The sequence below is a fragment of the Cetorhinus maximus genome, chromosome 25 (genome assembly GCF_964194155.1).
Source record: "Cetorhinus maximus chromosome 25, sCetMax3.hap1.1, whole genome shotgun sequence".
NCBI classification, from domain to species: Eukaryota; Metazoa; Chordata; class Chondrichthyes; order Lamniformes; family Cetorhinidae; genus Cetorhinus; species Cetorhinus maximus.
The window spans coordinates 12819508-12838199 of NC_135903.1; the positions used below are offsets into that span (position 1 = coordinate 12819508).

Sequence of the window (18692 nt, forward strand, 5' to 3'; positions counted from 1 at the left end):
TTTTGGAAGGCCCCCCGAACCACACGCTGATCAGGCAATGGTGAGGCCAGCAGTGGCCTTCCCCCGGAATCAAGACCCTGGGGTGGAAGTCTTGCCCACCGAGAGCCACCAGCCAATCAGAGGCCACTGGAAAGGCCGTGGCTATTGCCAGAAGAACAGGCACCGGAGTCCCAGGATCCCGGAGCGACCCATGCCACAGGTAAATAATTTGGAGGGGGAGGGGTTGGTTCACAGGGTAGGGGTTGTGGGGTAAGGGTGGCAGGGGTGGGCACCAATATCCAGTCCCTTGATCAGGCACCTATTGCCTTTGATTGGCGACATCCCCAAGGTGAAAATCAGGCTGCAGGTGACAGGCCTGTTTGTAGCTGTTTTAGTTCCCGTGGTGGTGGGATAAGCCCCATAACTGATCATTAATCGGCCACTTGGAGGCCTAAGTTGGCAGTGGGTTGGAAGGTCAACCGTGGGCCTTAATTCGATGAGGTGGGTAAGTGGCGGGGTTTGGTTACGCTACCATCCGACCGAGCGAAACCCCCTCTCACCTCCAAACTCAGCACCACGGAGAGCACAAGATTCTGCTCTAAGAATCTTCATCAGTGAAATGTTTGGCCCAGAAACCCTCTGAAAATAGTCCATCTGCACAAACAAATTCTTCACAGGATTTGTAAATTGGAAAACCAATGTTTTATTAATGACAGGAGTTTTACATCTCCACCCCCTCCCCCACACCCTCTCCCCGTGCATCCTCTCCCCGTGCACCCTCTCCCCGTGCATCCTCTCCCCGTGCACCCTCTCCCCGTGTACCCTCTCCCCGTGCACCCTCTCCCCGTGTACCCTCTCCCTGTGTACCCTCTCCCCGTGTACCCTCTCCCCGTGCATCCTCTCCCCGTGCACCCTCTCCCCTTGCACCCCCACCCCGTGCACCCTCTCCCCGTGCACCCTCTCCCCGTGTACCCTCTCCCCGTGTACCCTCTCCCCGTGTACCCTCTCCCCGTGCACCCCCCCCCGCACTCTCTCCCCGTGCATCACCCCCCCCTTCCCCTTCACCCTCTCCCCCCGCACCCTCTCCTCGTGCATCCTCTCCCCCCGCACCCTCTCCCCGTGCACCCTCTCCCCGTGCACCCTCTCCCCGTGCACCTTCTCCCGATGCACCCTCTCCCCGGCACCCTCTCCCCACACCCCCCCCCCCCTCCCCGTGCACCCTCCCCTCCCCGTGCACCCTCTCCCCCCCGCACCCTCTCCCCGTGCACCCTCTCCCCGTGCACCGTCTCCCTGGGCACCCTCTCCCCGTGCACCCTCTCCCCGTGCACCCTCTCCCCGTGCACCCTCTCCCCGTGCACCCTCTCCCCCGGCACCCTCTCCCCACACCCCCCCCCCCCCCCACCCCGTGCACCCTCTCCCCCGTGCACATTACTCTGTGCAGACGATGCAATTTATAATTTCGAAAAGGAAACCAGCTGGCTGCATTTCTATCCCATCTTTGACTCTCTTAGGTTCTCCCAAAGTGCTTCACTGCCAATTAGTACATTCGAAATCTAGCCACTTTTCCAATGTAGGAAACTGAGCAGCCAATTTGTGCACAGCAAGCTCCCACAAACAGCAGTGATTCAGATAATCTGTTTTAATGATCTTAGTTGAGGGATGAATACTTATCAGGAGACGAAGGTGCCATGGGATCCTGAGAGGGTTTAATATTTCGTCCAAAAGACAGCATCTGTAACCTTGCAGCATTCTCTCGTGTACTCCCTCGGTACTACCCCTGTGGCAGTGCAGGGCTCTCTCAGTACTGCCCCTCCAACAATGCCGCCCTGCCTGTGTGCTGTGCTGGAAGTGTCAGCCTTGCTTAAGTGTTTTGAGTGTTTAAGTGGCACTTGAGCCACAACCTTCTGACCCTGAGATGAGAGTGCTTCGGGATATGTGTAATATATACATGTGATCTCGCGGTGAGCTGAACACGTGTGCTGAGGGAAGTCATTGTAAAATGTTACAGCAAATAAGTGTGTTCAGGAAACACTGACTATACACCAATCTCCTAATGTATGATTTAGATATATTCAAGGATGTCTTGTAATGTTCATAGATAGGAGGGCAACTGAAGCATATAATGTTTAGCTGCAAATCCTTTTAAAACTCTGTTGTTAAAGCCAGTTAATTATATATATATATCCTGGAAAGCACGGAGTTCAGTCAGACAGCAAGTTGTGACTGCTTGTAAATTCCAGCCTCCGCGTCTGCGACTCGGTTTCTCTTGTTATTTTCGAGATTGTTTTACACTAATTATAATGCAGGGTGCTTGTGGTCGGTGCAAAACCATTATATTTGATCAAATCTCCGGCTTGTGGTAAGTTAGAGGATGAATTACGGGAATGCCAAATTTCCTGCCGCTAATCAGTGCTTAAAGATGCAGACGGCTTGTCTGTCAGATGGGCCAAATGTGGGCCTATCGTCAAAATAGGAGTACAGCAATGGGAGGAGGCCATTCAGCCCCTCGTGCTTGTTCCAACATTCAGTGAGGTCACGGCTGATGCACTCGCTCCACCAACCGGCCCTTTGCTAATAAAAACCTATGGGTCTCAGATTTAAAATGATTTGTTGAGCTAGCATCTACTGCTTTAGTTCCACACTTCTACCACGCTTCGGTGAAGGTAAGTTACTAACTTCTCTCCTGGGCAGCCTAGCTCTGACTTTCCCTTATCCTAGAATGTTGCACCAGTGGAAAATGTTTCTCTTTACCTGGCCCATCAATTCCTTTCAAATTTTTTAAACCCTCAATCAAATCACCTCTTAACCGTCTATATTCTATGGAAGTACAAACGTAGTTTATGTAATTTCCCCTCTTAACCTAACCCTTGGAGCATTGGTAATGTTCTGGTGAATCTGTGCTGCCCTGCTTCCAAGACCAATATAACCTTTCTAAGTGTGATGCCCAGAACTGTACATGGTGCTCAAGATGCGGTCAAAGCAGGGCTCGATAGCTGTGGCAAAACGTTCTCCTCGTTGTATTCCAGCCTCTTGTTATAAGGGGAAACATTTCATTAACCTTTCTGATTCTTTTTGTAGTTGACTACGAAATCTCTTTAAACAGCCACTGTTCTTAGATTTTTTACCATTTATAATATATTCTGATCTATTCCATTTTGGGTCAAAGTTTATGACCTCACACTTGTGTGCATCAAAACCTACTGGCCAGTCTTACCCATTCATTTCTGGTGGGATTTTCCGGTCCCGCCAATGGTGGGCATTGTCACGGGTGTGACGGGAAAATTTGGAGACCGTCCAAAAATGAATTGACTTTTGGGCGCTCTCCAAATTTTCCCATCGTGCCCCCGATGATGCCCACCGTTGGTGGGAGTGGAAGATCCTTCCCTTCACTCTCCTAATCAATCTCCTAACCAATCTCCTAACCAATCTCCTAATCAATCTCCTAACCAATCTCCTAACCTGGCCAATAATTGACATTCAACTCCATGAGTTTTAATTTTAGCTAACAGTCTGTAATTTGGAACTTTATCAACTGCCGTCTGGAAGTCTAAATAAACGGCATCTGTGGGGATTCTCCTCTCCGCCTACTTCAGTTACTTCCTCTACTACTACTTAGGTTCATTATCCTGACCTCACCTTTACAAATCCATGTTGGCTTTCTCTAGTCATCTGAAATTTCTCAATCAGGTCAGTTACTCTGTCATCAATTATAGATTCCAGTAACTTCTCCACAGTGAACATTAGACTAACTGATCTGGAATTTCCTGGTCTCTCTCCTTTCTTAAATAATGAAATTACATTTGTTATTTTCCAATCTAAAGGGACAATTCCCAAATCAACAGAATGTTTGGAGAGTGATAGCTAACTTCCACACCTACTTCCTTTTAAACCCTGGGATTTTTGTCAGTCTTCAGTGCCATTACCTTTGCCAATACTATTTTCTTACTTATGTTAATTTTAGTGATTTTCAATCCTCGATTCATTAATATTCACTTAACTGACTGTGAAAACTATAAACAAATTAATTATTCAACAAGTCTGCCATTTCCTCATTTGCAATTATTTTTATTCATTCACAGGATGTAGGCATCACTGGTAATTGCCCATCCTTAATTGTCCTTGACAAGGTTAGTGGTGAGACACTTTCTTGAACACAGCTGAGTGGCTTGCTAGACCCTTTTAGAGGAAAGTGAAGAGTCAACAATATTGCTGTGGGTCTGAGTCATATAGGTCAGACCGGGTCAGGTTGGCAAATTTCCTTCCAAAATTCCTTCATCAGCTGATGGTACAAGGACCAGTTGGCACAGATTTAAGGTTTTGGGTAAGAGATGCAGGAGCAATGTGAGGAAGAACTTTACTACGCAGCGAGTGGTCATGATCTGGAACTTGCTGCCTACGAGGTGGGTGGAAGTGGTGATAATGAATGATTTCAAAAGGAAATTGGATGGGGACTTAAGGCAAATAAATTTGCAGAGCTACAGGGATAGAATTGGGGGAATGGGACTGATTGGGTTGCTTTACAAGAACTGGCACGGGCTCAATGGGGTCGAATGTCCCTCTTCTGTGCCGTAATGATTCTAGGGCTGGATTTTCATGCTCAAGACGGGCAGCGGGAGTTGGGAAAGTGTCCGGCTTGGCCCGCCCACCTCTGGGAAAAGTGCCCACAAGGGCGGGATTTTCATTGCGGGCGCATGGGTGCAAGTTGGGTCAGCCAACCTGGGAAGATGTTCGGAGGCAGCCACGGAGGCTGCCGGCTGCGGAGGCGGGCTGTTTAAAAGGCCTACCTCGGGGCTGAGGAGCTTCATCCCAGCTGAAATAAAAACAGAAAGGCCCTCCAGTCCTCACCCCCACACTCCTTCACCTCCCACCCCCCCCCCCCCCCCAACCCCACCCCCACACACTCCCCAAGCTCCATCCCTGCCTCCCAAACAACCCCTATGGTCCCTCACGCCCCCACACCAAGCCGTGGTACTTCCATGCCCATACACCCACTATACATTGTATTGAAGAGGGGTTCAGTTAGCTCAGTTGGCTGAATGGCTGGTTTGTGATACAGAATGGTACTAACGCTGTGGGTTCAATTCCTGAGCTGGCTGAGGTCATCCATGAAGGCCCTGCCTTCTCAACCTCACCCCCTTGCCTGAGGTGTGGTGACCCTCAGGTTAAACTCACCATCAGTTGTCTCTGTCTAATGAGAGAGCAGCCCATGGGACTATGGTGGTAACTTTCATTGTATAGAAGTAATGAACCCTATAGTGACAGTAGGATATGTAAAAAAAAGCCTTTAAAAAACAGACATTCATTGATAACTTTCCGCTTTCTTAAACAAAACTCCTTTTAACTACACCCAATAAAAGCGTCAATCACCCAGGCCATTTGAAATATCAATAGCTGAAACTCCAAGCACTTCAAACCTCTTTATCTTGTGTAAATAAATATTGTGAAATTGACAACATAAATCAGAGAGTCAGAATTGACAATCAAGCAATGTTTCCCCTGGGGCTCAGGTGTTTTAATAGATTTATAGACTTCTTGGCTCTCAATGCAAAATGAGGCTTGCCTGAGAGATCAGAAATCTATTAGCCTGTTGAAATACCTGAGCCTCGGGGAAAGCATTGCTTGATTGACAGCTCTGACTCTCTGATCTGTGCTGTCAATTTCACAATGGGCAGAATTTTTCACTCGCTGTGCGGGCGCGTGCCCGACATGCTCGAGCATAAAATAGAGTGTGATGATGTCAGGTGAGCGTCCCGACATCATTGAGTGCTCGTGCGATATTTCACTCTGTGGGCAGGCACATGATTAAAAGGCCAGTTAAGGTGATTAAAAAGTCAATTGACTCTGATTTTTCATTGCCTGTACGATTTTGTGCTTGTCACATGGGCAAAACGGGCAGGCCAGCCGACAATTTCAAAAACCTCATTCAAGGGCGGGATAAAAAGGGTCAGCAGCATTGCCAGTGTGAGCAGTGAGGAGTTTAGGAGATAGTTTGCTGCTGGTTGCTTATCGGTACTTGGCAGTTTCATCTCTTCGGGGCTTCATTGTTAGCATTTCCAGGCTTCATTTCAGGTCTCCTTGGTGTCTCCTAGGCCCCTGGAGGATTCAGACCATGTGGACCCTTCCAGGTATCAGACAGCCTTCCCTTACCCTGGTAATGGGGATTGTGGTCTCTGCTGGAGGCACCTCCTCTGAGGAGGAAGCGAGGGGCAGAGGGAGAGGAGGCCGGGTGTCCCAATGCAGCTTCCAGGGGAGGGACCTGTGGGAGGAGAGGCGCAGGCACAAGGGGCGCAGGGCCAGCTGGTTGTCCAAGGCAGAAGGGGCTGCAGAAGACGCCACTATCCTGCTGCCAGGGTTTACAGGCAGCGATGCAGCTACCTCAATATGTCCGAGGTGCAATGCTGAAGGAGGCTCCACCTCTCAAGGGAGACAGAGACCTCCATCTGTCAGGTGATTGGACTTGAGATCAGCTTTGACTGTGTGGGTGGACACCCCATGCCAGTGGCTCTGAAGGTCACAGTGGCCCTCAACTTCTATGCCTCCGGCTCTTTCCAGGGGTCAGTGGGGGATCTGTGTGGAGTCTCCCAATCAGCTGTCCACAGTTGCATCAAACTGGTGACAGAAGCTCTGTTCAGGCGGGCATTGACTTTCATTTATTTCTGTATGGAAGAGGCCAGCCAGGCTGAGCGAGTCAGAGGCTTTGCAGCGATTGCTGGGTTCCCCCGTGTCCAGGGTGCCATTGACCGCACACATGTGGCCATCAAGGCGCCAGTGGGTCAGCCGGGTGCCTTCGTCAACAGGAAGGGATTCCACTCCATGAACGTGCAGATAGTGTGTGACCACAGGATGCAGATTCTGTAAGTCTGCGCAAGGTACCCTGGCAGCTCCCATGACGCTTACATCCTGAGACACTCCCAGGTGCCGAGGCTCTTCAGTGCTCCAGCCGGACTGGATGGATGGCTGCTGGGTGACAAGGGCTATCCACTGAAAAGGTGGCTTATGGCACCTCTCCACCACCCAAGAACAGAGGCAGAGCAGTGTCATAAGAGGAGTATTGCCTCCACAAGGGCAGTGATAGAGAGGACCATAGGTCTTCTGAAGATGCGCTTCCGATGCCTGGACCACTCAGGGGGAACGCTACAATATCCCCCAGAGTGGGTGTCACTGATAGTGGTTGCATTCTGCGCTCTCCACAATCTGGCACTGGTAAGGGGGAACCCACTGGCGGGAGGGGATGTTGACAAAGCTGCACAGGCCACAGAGGATGAATCCAGTAGTGAGTCAGAAGAGGATCACAGTGAGGGGAACGCCCGGTGCGTGGAGGCCGACCTCGGTAACCTCCAGGGAGGCAGGGGCACCAGGGGCACCTTAATCCAACGCTCCTTCAGCCAGGCTACCAAAGATCTGCTTCCACCTCACACCAGCACTGCTGCCTCCATCCCAGGTGTCTGAAATGACCCTCTCATTTGACCCCAAAGTCCAATCAGTGCCTGTGCAATAAAGTTTCGAGCCACTCACGTCCAGCATTACAGACTGGCCTACCCTGCACCACATTAAATTAAAAAGGTGAAGCATACTCAGGCCATTGTGACAAAAGAAAATTTATCTCACGTTGACAGTTAAAACAAATTAACAGAACCTTCTCTGGTCTTCATCCCCAGACCAGTGAACATAAACAAACCATTGCACAACAGAAGATCACCCGTGACCATTCCCTCTTGAGCTCATGGTGCCTTAAACTTAATGTTTGCGAGTGCTGCGTCTTGGTGCTCCCCCCTCACTGGCACCGGCATTGAGGGCAGCTGCTGACTCTGCTGTCCTGTTGGCCTTGATGACCTTGGCGGTTGTCCTCTGGCCAGTGGAGCCTGTGCTGGCCCCGCCTGGGAGGGAGCTGCCAGTTCCACAGCTGGCGTACAGGGGAGGTGGTGGCATAGTGGTATTGTCACTGGACTAGTATTCCAGAGACCCAGGGTCATGCTCAATTCCCGCCAAGGCAGTTGGTGGAATTTGAATTCAATTAAAATCTGGAATTAAAAGTCTAATGATGACCGTGAAACATTGCCGATTGTTGTAAAAACGCATCTGGTTCACTAATAAGGAAATCTGCCGACCTCACCTGGTCTGGCCTACATGTGACTCCAGACCCACAGCAATGTGGTTGACTCTTAAATGCCCCCTGAAATGGCCTAGCAAGTCACTCAGTTGTAACAAACCGTGATAAAGTCACAAAAAAGGAATGAAACCGGACGAACCACCCGACCGAAGTAGGCACCGGAAACGACAACGGAAGTCACAGCCCTGTCGACCCTGCAAAGTCCTCCTTACTAACATTTGGGGGCTTCTGCCAAAATTTGGAGAGCTGTCCCACAGACTAGTCAAGCAACAGCCTGACATAGTCATCCTCACGGAATCATATCTTACAGATAATGTCCCAGACACAACCATCATCATCCCTGGGTATGTCCTGTCCCACCGGCAGGGCTGACCCAGCAGAGGTGCTGGCACAGTGGTATATAGTCGGGAGAGAGTTGCCCTGGGAGTCCTCAACATCGACTCTGGCAGGTCAAACATGGGCAAGGAAACCTCCTGCTATCTGTTACTTGTTCCATGTTGTTCTTTCACTGAGTGCTGCCCTTTGCCCTGCTATTCACACATTCTGCTTTCTTACCTTTATACCACTATCAGCACCTTCTTTAGCCCTTTACCATGACCATTAACACTCCCTTTGCCCTGTGTCCATGACATCTTTGTCAATCTCTCCTTAGTCCCCACCTATCGCTGACTTTCTATCCAGCTTCACCTGAGTGGGGTGGGGGGGCCTTTAAACAGTATAAATTTAATCACATTTCTACTTCTCCTTAGCTCTGAAGAAGAGTCATCGGGACTCGAAACATTAACTCTGTTTCTCTCTCCACAGATGCTGTCAGACCTGCTGAGTTTTTCCAGCATTTTCTGTTTTTATTTCAGATTTCCAGCATCCGCAGTGTTTTGCTTTTATAATTTATTGAACGTTGGTTTCTGGAAAAGTTGTGCATGATTTTAGTCTCTTTTACGAAGTCCTTTAAAGTGTCAGCTGTAAGATAAATTGCAATTATTGAATTCTATCTTATTGCCACCCACAATGTTAATCATCAGCACTCCCTCCGTTCGTGGTGGCTCCAAATTCAGTTAATAAAGTCTTTCTGTCCTGAGTGGGACTGTGAACGAGCTTCACAGCTTAAAGCTCAACGTTTGGAATAAAAGCAAGGAACCTACATAAAGAGTGAACTTTTGAGTATTTTGGATGCAGCCTGTTTCTTGGTGGAGATTGCTGGTCGTTAAAGGCTGGTGTAACTCGATGAACCATCTCGCGGCGCACAGGCATTTTATGGCAGGCGGGTGGCGAGGCAGAAATGATCTGATGACAGAAAGTGGGGCATCTGGTCTAAGCAGAGCTGTGAACGGTCTGAGAAGGAGGAAGGAAAACAGTGAAGGGAAAATTGACAGTCTGCAAGAGGCCGGCCTTTGTTCCATTACCTCGGCTGCCTCTCCCTCAAATCGCTAGACCTCGTCCCTCATCATACAAATAGACTCAGTGGCATCAGGAGTCATGCCTGCCAACTGGAAAGCTGGCGAGACCCTCGCTGCCTCTTCTCCAGAGGGCTTGCCGAACCAGACGCCAAGCAGGCAGCTGGGAGGCCAACAGCCTCCCCTGGAACCAAGACCCTGAAGGCGGAACTCTCGCATCGCCAGAGTTGCTGACCTCTGATTGGCTGGCAACTCTTGTGCTCAGCAGCGCCACAGGGGAGGCTGTGGTTGCTGCTGGAAGGACAGGCACTGGAGTCCCAGGTACGCGGAGTGACCCAGGCCATGGGTAAGTGATGTGTGGCGGGGGCTTCAAAGGGTAGGGGGTTGCAAGGAGAGAGTTACAGGCTGTTTGGCAGCAAGGGCAGGGTGGTGTCTGTCAGGGGGCACTCCTATCCCATTGTCCAATCCTTTGATCAGGCACTGAGCGCCTTTAATCAAGGGACCGCACCCCCCACCCCCCTGGAGGTGACAAGCAGCCCACATGGGTTCAGTTGTACATGCCACCCGGTGATGGGCCCACCTGCAACTGGTGGGTTAATACCAGTGGTGATGGGATGGGGCCCTGAAGTGGGTCATTAATTGGTCGCTTAAGGGCCTCAATTGGCAGCGGGGGAGAAGAGTCGACCACGGCCTCTGCTGCCCAGAACTTAATTGTGGTGGAGGTGGAAAGGCAGGGGTGTCGGTACGTCTGCATCCCATTTAGGTAAACGCTCTCCCTGCCAACAGCGAGTCACAAGCTTCCGGCCAGTGATCCCAATTGACTCAGGTCCCATCTAGACTCCCAGACTACCTCCCAGTCTCCACTCGGTCCCCACGATCCTTGACAAAGCTCATAAACACTTGCACACAACGCTCCAAGACTCCAGTTCAAACCTGAGACAATGTCCAATTGTGCGCCCTGGGATCTCCAGACCCCCCGTCTACACAGCTCCTTGACTGTGAACATGGTGCTCCCGGTACTCCCAGATCTCTGGGGCTCTGTTGAGTTGCAAAAAATGTAAGCAGGGTGGAGATGGCAAATCTGAAAATTGAGTTAAAAAAAAATAAAGTTAAAAAGCAGAATAAAGCACGGATCTGAGTGACACAGCTATAACCGGGTTTAACATCACCCTTTTCTTCATTATAAATGTTTACATAGAGATTCCTGTTATGGAACAAAACAAAATACTGCGAAGGCTGGAAATCTGAAATAAAAACAGAAAAGCTGGAAATGCTCAGCGGGCCTGGCACCGTCTGTGGAGAGAGAAACTGAGCTAAGGCTGGGCCCGATTTTAACTTATTTGAAACCCACCACTTACACAGATTTCAACTCAGCCTCAATGTTTCTCCACTCAGTGAGTTTTCATCAGAACATTATAGAATGAATCATGGAATCATAGCCTGGTTACAATACAAAAGGAGGCCATTTGGCCCATCGTGTCCATGCTGGCTCCCTGCAAGAGCCACTCAGCTAGTCCCGCACGCCACCTTTTCCCCGTAGCCCCATAAATTCCTCTCCAGAGGTGTTACTGATGTTAACATAAAAAAGCCTCACTGAAAAATTGTGACAATCGGAAGTAAGGTTTGTGCAGCAGACACTCGACTTTTACTGATATAATAGAGATGGATCGATGTGCGCGATGAGCAACTCATGTGAAAGTAAAAGCAGTTACAGTTTTTTGTGAATGTAATGTTAAGTCAATGTGGTGGGTTGAGAACTATCACAGATCTGGTTTGAATTGATGTATTCTCACAGCAGAAGGGTTTAGAGAACTCCCTGCAGGTGACGGAGCAGAGGTATGAGCTGCAGCTGAAGGGGCTGGCGTCTGTGATTCACCAGCTGGAGGGAGAGTTACAGGAGGTCAGGAGAGACATCGAGCACCAGGTTTGGGAACACGAACTATTGCTCAACACGAAGATGAGATTGGAGAGAGAGATAGCAATGTACCGGAGTCTCCTGGATAGAGAGGAGGGCAGGTGAGCAGTGAGATTTCACAATTCCCATTTCTTAGGAGCTTAACGTTGCCTTTATATGTCATGTCTCTTTTTTATTTAAATGTGAGTCATACGCTGACCCTATCTTCACTTGATGTTGATGCACACACTTTCCAGCAGGGGTCAGGATCACAGGACAGTGATCGGTGTGGGGGTGGGGGGTGTGGCCAGTGAGGAGGGTGGGGAGGAAATGTTGGCTGACTTATGTCGCTACCCCGGGGGAGGGGTTGCTAACTCAACAACAACAACTTGCATTTATATAGCACCTTTAATGTAGTAAAAGATCCAAAGGCGTTTTAACAAGAGTGTTATCGAACAGAATTCCACACTGACCCATTGTTATGACCAAGCAGTTGGTAAAGGCTGAGTTATTTTTTTTTAAATCCCAGAGGGAAACTTTAAACAACTGTCATAACCTATCATTTTAAATGTTATGTTTGAGATGCAGCTCTAAATTCAGGAATCAGACCCCCAGTGCTCGAGAGGTTTTATATTAAGCTAAATGAAACATCTTATTAATTTACACAAGTTAAATATACACATAAGATTAAACATCCACAAGATCCGATGCTGCCAGACCTGCTGAGTTTTTCCAGGTAATTCTGTTTTTGTTTTAAATATACACTTGGCTACAAATTCCTACTATCATAACTTTTAACAAATTCCCAAACTAATCTCCATTAAGGCAACAGCAACCCATAGACTTAACCAGACACCAGGCAAAGCATTTTCACCGCACAAATTCAAAATGAGGTTCTTTTCACTTTGGTTCCTGTGGAGCCAGTTGGAGGCTTACAGCTGCTTTTGATCTCACATTGCCTCTGCTCTACATGCGCACACACAATGGTTGTCTTGTTATACTAGCACAGCCCATTGAATGTTAATTCTCATTGTATCACCAGCCACTTCTAACAATAAAACCCCTTTAATATTACCAATTTTGTTAGCAAGATAAACATATTGCTTAGTCTTTGCTGGCTAGGTGCCACTTTTTGAATGCTCTATTCAAAAAAATGCAAATGCACTCTACCTCTCTTACATCTCAAAACTAGTGCACATCAAAGCACCCAGACTAGCTGGCTTTAATCCAATTAGACTAAACCTCTATTTTAAAAGAAAAATATTTTGAAATAATATTATATACATTAATAGCTTCATGACACCCAGGCAAGGAGATATTAGAACAGGTGATGCAAAGCTTTGTTTAAAAAAAAGTATGTTTTAAGGAGCATCACAACAGGGGGACAGTAAGATTGAGAAGCAGAGAGATTTAGGGAGGAAATTCCAGAGCGTGAGGCCCAGGCAACTGAAGTCACGGCTGCCAATGGTGGAGTGATTAAAATCAGGATACTCAAGAGTCCAGGATTAGAGGAGTGAGGAGATCTCGGAAGGTTGTAGGGCTGGAGGTGATTACGTGCTAGGGAGGGGCGAGGCCATGGAGGGATTTGAACACAAGGATGAGAATTTTAAAATCGAGGTGTTGCCCAAACAGGAGTCAAGATGCTGTTGCTTCAAGTAGGATTAAATAAAGCAGAACAGGCAAGGAATCAACCTGGGGTTTTCCTGCTCTTTTGGCTCCCAGTTGCACGCCAGGCAGTGCATCTCACACTCAGCTTTCTGTGAGTCAATGGTGTCCAGCACTGAGAGGTTATAACTATCAGAAAAAGCTGAATAGGCTGTGTAGTATAAAGGTCTGGCACATTTAGGATTAATGTGAGACTGAGTACAGTACCGCCCACTCAGTGATGTAGAACATAAGAAATAGGAACAAGAGTAGACCATTCGGCCCCTCGAGCCTGCTCCGCCATTCAATAAGATCATGGCTGATCTTCTTGTGTTTTGATTTTCACATTTCCATCTACCCCCGATACCCTTTGACTCCCTTGCCTAACAATAATCTATCTACCTCTGCCTTAAAAATATTCAGTGACCCCGCCTCCACCACCTTCTGAGGCAGAGAGTTCCAAAGTTGCACAACCCTCAGAGAAAAAAATTCTCCTCATCTCTGTCCTAAAAGGGCGCCCCCTAATTTTAAAACAGTGCCCCCTAGTTCTGGACTTGCCCACAAGAGGAAACATCCTTTCGAGGTCCACCTTGTCAAGGCTGTTCAGGATCTTGTATACTTCAATCAGTTCACCTCTCACTCTTCTAAACTCCAGTGGAAACAAACCCAGTCTGTCCAACCTTTCCTCATAAGACAATCCACTCATTCTAGGTATCAATCTGGTAAACCTCCTCTGAACCACCCCCAACGCATTTACATCCTTCCTTAAATAAGGAGACCAAAACTGCACACAGTATTCGAGGTGTGGTCTCACCAATGCCCTGTATAACTGAAGCACAACATCCTTACTTTTATGTTCAGTCCCTCTCGTAATAAAGGATAGCATTCCATTAGCCTTCTTAATTACTTGCTGGACCTGCAAACTAACTTTTTGAGACTAGTGTACTAGAACACCCAGATCCCTCTGCACCTCAGAATTATGAGCCATCCTCCATTTAAGTAATACTCTGCTTTTTTGTTCTTCCTGCCAAAACGAACAACTTCACATTTTCCCACATTAAACTCCATTTGCCAGACCTTTGCCCACTCACTCAACCTATCTACAATCCATCTGCAACCTCCTCATGTCCTCTTCACAACATACTTTCCTACCTATCTTTGTATTATCTGCAAATTTAGCTACCATGCCTTCACTCCTCTCGTCTAAGTCATTGATGTAAATCATAAAAAATTGAGGCTGTAGTACAGTCTCGTCACATCCTGCCAATCAGAAAAATACCCATTTATGCATACTTTCTGCTTTCTGCCAGCCAGCCAATCTTCTGTCCATGCTAATGTTACCCCCTACACCATGCGCTTTTATTTTCCATAATAATCTTTAATGTGGCACCTTATCAAATGCCTTCTGGAAATCCAAGTACAGCACATCCACAGGCTCCCCTTTATCCACTGCGCATGTTACTCCTTCAAAGAACTCCAATAAATTGGTTAAACATGATTTTCCTTTCACAAAACCATGCTGACTTTTCCCGATTGCCTTGAGATCTTCTAAGTGCCCAGCTATAACCTCCTTAAAGATTGATTCTAATAACTTCCCCACAATAAACGTCAACTGGCCTATAGTTTCCTGTTTCCTGCCTCCCTCCCTTCTTGAATACAGGGGTTATATTTGCTACTTTCCAATCCGATGGAACCTTTCCAGGATCTAGCAAATTTTGGAAAATTAACACCAGCACATCGACTCCCTCATTAGCCTCTTTTAAGATCCTAGGATGTAGCCCATCGGGACTCAGAGACTTGCCAGCCCCCAGCTCCATCAATTTGTTCAGTACTGTTTTCTTAGTGATTTCAATTCCACCAAGTTCCTTTCTCCTGTTCACCTCCTGATTTGCAGCTATTACTGGAATGTTTTTTGTATCCTCTATAGTGAACACAGAAGCAAAATATTTGTTAATTTCTTCTGCCATTTCCTTATTATCTATTATTAACTCCCCACTGTCACTCTCTTGAGGATCAACATTCACTTTGCTTACTCTTTTCCTGTTTAAATACCTGTAGAAACTCTTGCTGTCCATTTTTACATTTCTAGCTACCATCCTCTCATACTCTAATTTCTTTCTCCTTTTAGTCATTCTCTGCTCTTCTTTATATTCTGTCCAATCATCTTTCCTGCCACTCATCTTTGTGGAGTTATATGCTTTTTCATTAAGTTTGATGCTTTCCTTAACATCTTTAGTTAACTACGGATGGTGGGCCCTCCCCTTAGAGTTTTTCTTTATAGTAGGAATGTACTTATTCTGAATACTCTGAAATATCCCCTTAAATGTTCCCCACTGCTTCTCTATTGATCTATCCTCTAGCCTTGTTTCCTAGTTAACTTCAGGTAGCTCAGCTTTTATCCTTGCATAGTTGCCCTTATTTAAGATTAAGATACTAGTCTTAGACCCACTCTTCCCCTTTCAAACTGGATGTAAAATTCAAACATATTGTGGTCGCTGCTACCTATGGGTGCCTTTACTCTGAGGTCATTAATTAATCCTGTCTCGTTATGCAATGCCACGTCTAATATTACCTGCTCTCTGGTTGGTTCCAGAATGTGCTGATCTGAGAAACCATCTCGAAAGCAGTCTATGAACTCATCATCCAGGTTACTACTGTCAATCTGATTTTTCCAGTTTATGTGTAGAGTAAAATCACCCATGATTATTGCTGTCCCTTTATCACAAGCACACAATATTTTCTCTTGAATACTTTGCCGTACACTGTGGTTACTGTTAGGGGGCCTGTAGACCACTCCCAATAATGACTTTTTTTCCCTATTATTCCTCATCTCCACCCAAACCGATTCTACATCCTGATCTCCTGTAAGACCCACACTTAGCGGTCAGTTGAGTATTAGACAGAGCTGTGTGTACCAGCAAGCATGGAGACCATTCCTAGCTTGTACCCTTTACTGTATATTTGTAAATAGTTCTAAGAGTCAATGAAGATTTACAGTTAATCTGTGTATGGCGACTTCTCAAGACCTACCGAACTGTAACCATCACCCTACAACACTCTATATCAGGTTGGGTCTCTTTGTCACTAGAAAAGAAAAGACTCAGGGGTGGTCTGAGAGAGGAATAGATAAAAGTAAGGTTTTCATTTAAAAGGACTTCCAGCCCCACAACCCTCCGAGATCTCTACACTCATATCATTCTCGCCTCTTGAACATTCCCGTTTTAATTGCTCCACCATAGCTTTCAGCTGCTTTGGCCTGAAGCTCTGAAATTCCCTCCCTAATCCTCTCCACCATCTGCCTCTCTCTCCTCCTTTAAGACACGGCAATTCTTTGAACAAATCTTTGGCCGTCTGCCCTGTTATCTTCTTACATGTCTCCGTGTTCAGTTGTGTTTTAAAGTGTTCCTGTGAAGCATCCTTGGGGCATCCATTGAAGGTGCCATATAAGTAAAGGTTGTTGTTGGAAAGCTGAATAAATAAGATGCAGCTTCAATAGCAATGGATGTAAAGAAGTTAACTCCGAGGTTTGATACTGGGAGATGACCCAGAGATTATTACTCAGCTAGTTGGTAACAGATAGAGTATTAATCATTATGCTCATTAACCACGAGCTGCAATACGTGTCGCTGAGAGTGGCTGGTTTAATTATCCTGGACTTGTAGCCCCTGTGTCGGTGTCAGTGATGTTTCTGAAAACTGAGGGTTTAGCTATATATAAGATGAGAAGCTTTCCATAACCAAGGTTGCTGGTTGGCCATCAACACAACGATGCTGAAAAGCAAATGTTTGCCTCTGACACTAAACAAATAATTTTACAACCTATACATGTTTTCCACATTTCAGACTCTCTGGCGCCACTTTTGATGGCTATCAATCATCCTGCAGCAGTTTCAGTCGGAAAGAGTTGGCCCTCCCTTCGGGTAAGTGCGACCAGTGACTTGTTTCACATTCTTGTGAATGAGGCTCGTCCAAACATAAAACCCAATATCTACTTTAGGCATCTACAATCCAGTGCCCCAGGCAGACGGCTAGCTGCTCTCATCTCAGGGACGGTGTAGAGGGAGCTTTACTCTGTGTCTAACCCCGTGCTGTACCTGCCCTGGGAGTGTCTGATGGGTACAGTGTAGAGGGAGCTTTACTCTGTATCTAACCCCGTGCTGTACCTGTCCTGGGAGTGTTTGATGGGGACGGTGCAGAGGGAGCTTTACTCTGTATATAACACTGCTGTACCTGCCCTGGGAGTGTTTGATGGGGACAGTGCAGAGGGAGCTTTACTCTGTATCTGACCCCATGCTGTACCTGCCCTGGGAGCGTTTGATGGGGACAGTGAAGATGAGCTTTACTCTGTATCTAACCTGGGTGACTATGCATTTGTGAAACACCAGTGTGCACAATGCCTTATGAGACAAAGAGCGAATCTCATATTTTCCCGAGTATACATTGGCTTAAGATCGTAAGAAATAGGAGCAGGAGTAGGCCTTCAGCCCTTCGAACCTGTTCCACCATTCAATAAGATCAGGGCTGGTTTGATTGTGATCTCAACCCCATTTTCCTGTCTGTAGCCGCTAACCCTCAACTCCCTTGTCGATCAAAAATCTGTCTAATTCAGCCTCGAATACATTCAATGACCCAGCCTCCACTGCTCTCTGTGGAAGAGCATTTCGAAGATTAACGATCCTCTGTGAGAAGAAATTCCTCTTCATCTCCGTCTTAAATGGGAGATCCCTTATTTTTAAATTGTGTGTCCTAGTTCTAGATTTCCCCATGAGGGGAAACATCCTCTCAGCATCCACCCTGCCAAGTTCCTTTAGGATCTTACACGTTTCAATAAGATCATCTCTCATTTTCTAAACTCCCATGGGTATAGGCCCAGCCTACTCAACCTTTCCTCATAAGACAATCCTTTCATCCTGGGAATCAGCCTTGTGAATCTCTTCTGAGCTTCCTCTAGTGTAAGTATATCCCTCCTTAAATATAGAGACCAAAACTGTACACAATACCCTAGGTGTGGCCTCACGAAGGCCCTGTACAGTTGTAGCAACATTTCCATCCCCCTTGCAATAAAGGTCAACGTTCCATTTGTTTTCCGAATTACTCGCTGTATCTGCATGTTAACTTGCTGTGATTTGGACACCCAGATCCCTCTGTACCGCAGCATTCTAGAGTCTCCATTTAAATAATATTTTGCTTTTCTATTCTTCCTGCCAAAGTGGACAACCTCACATTTTCCCACATTATACTTCACGTGCCCATTTTTTGCCCACTCTCTTAATCTATCTCTATCCCTTTACAAACTCTTTGTATCCTCCTTGCAACTTGCTCTCCTCAGTCTCGTGAGCAAATTTGGCTACAATACAGTCGGTCCCTTCATCCAAATCATTAATGTAGATTGGTTGTGGCTCTTTGGGCACAGTTTTCTCCATTCCGCTTTGCTTCCCATTTCCCCACACCAGGATCTCTCGGAAGAAGGTGTGAAGGACCTGCTCTTCCTGATGGACGATGGGGTGGAGTGGACGATTTCTGATCTCAATGGGAAATGGTTACTCCCTTTGGTCAGGAAGCTCCTCTCTGGAGGAGAAGGGAAGCCAGCAACACGGTGTTGCAAAACTGCGCTCCGACAGCTTGGCTGGAGAATTATTGTTTTGTTTCTATTTATTCGTGGGGCTGGGCAT

At 47.1% G+C, this 18692-nt stretch overlaps 2 protein-coding genes across 2 annotated transcripts in view; both read left to right on the top strand.

The window, feature by feature from the left end:
- The window catches only part of LOC144667908 (keratin, type I cytoskeletal 19-like), a 189891-nt gene that overhangs the window by 25123 nt on the left and 146076 nt on the right, over positions 1-18692 (top strand). The gene's annotated exons all lie outside the window — the stretch shown is intronic.
- The window catches only part of krt222 (keratin 222), a 28576-nt gene that overhangs the window by 2623 nt on the left and 7261 nt on the right, over positions 1-18692 (top strand). Inside the window, exons 3-4 of the mRNA XM_078529506.1 lie at positions 11279-11499; positions 16864-16940. Coding sequence (XP_078385632.1) covers positions 11279-11499; positions 16864-16940 — 298 coding nt within the window. The remainder of the gene's footprint in view (positions 1-11278; positions 11500-16863; positions 16941-18692) is intronic.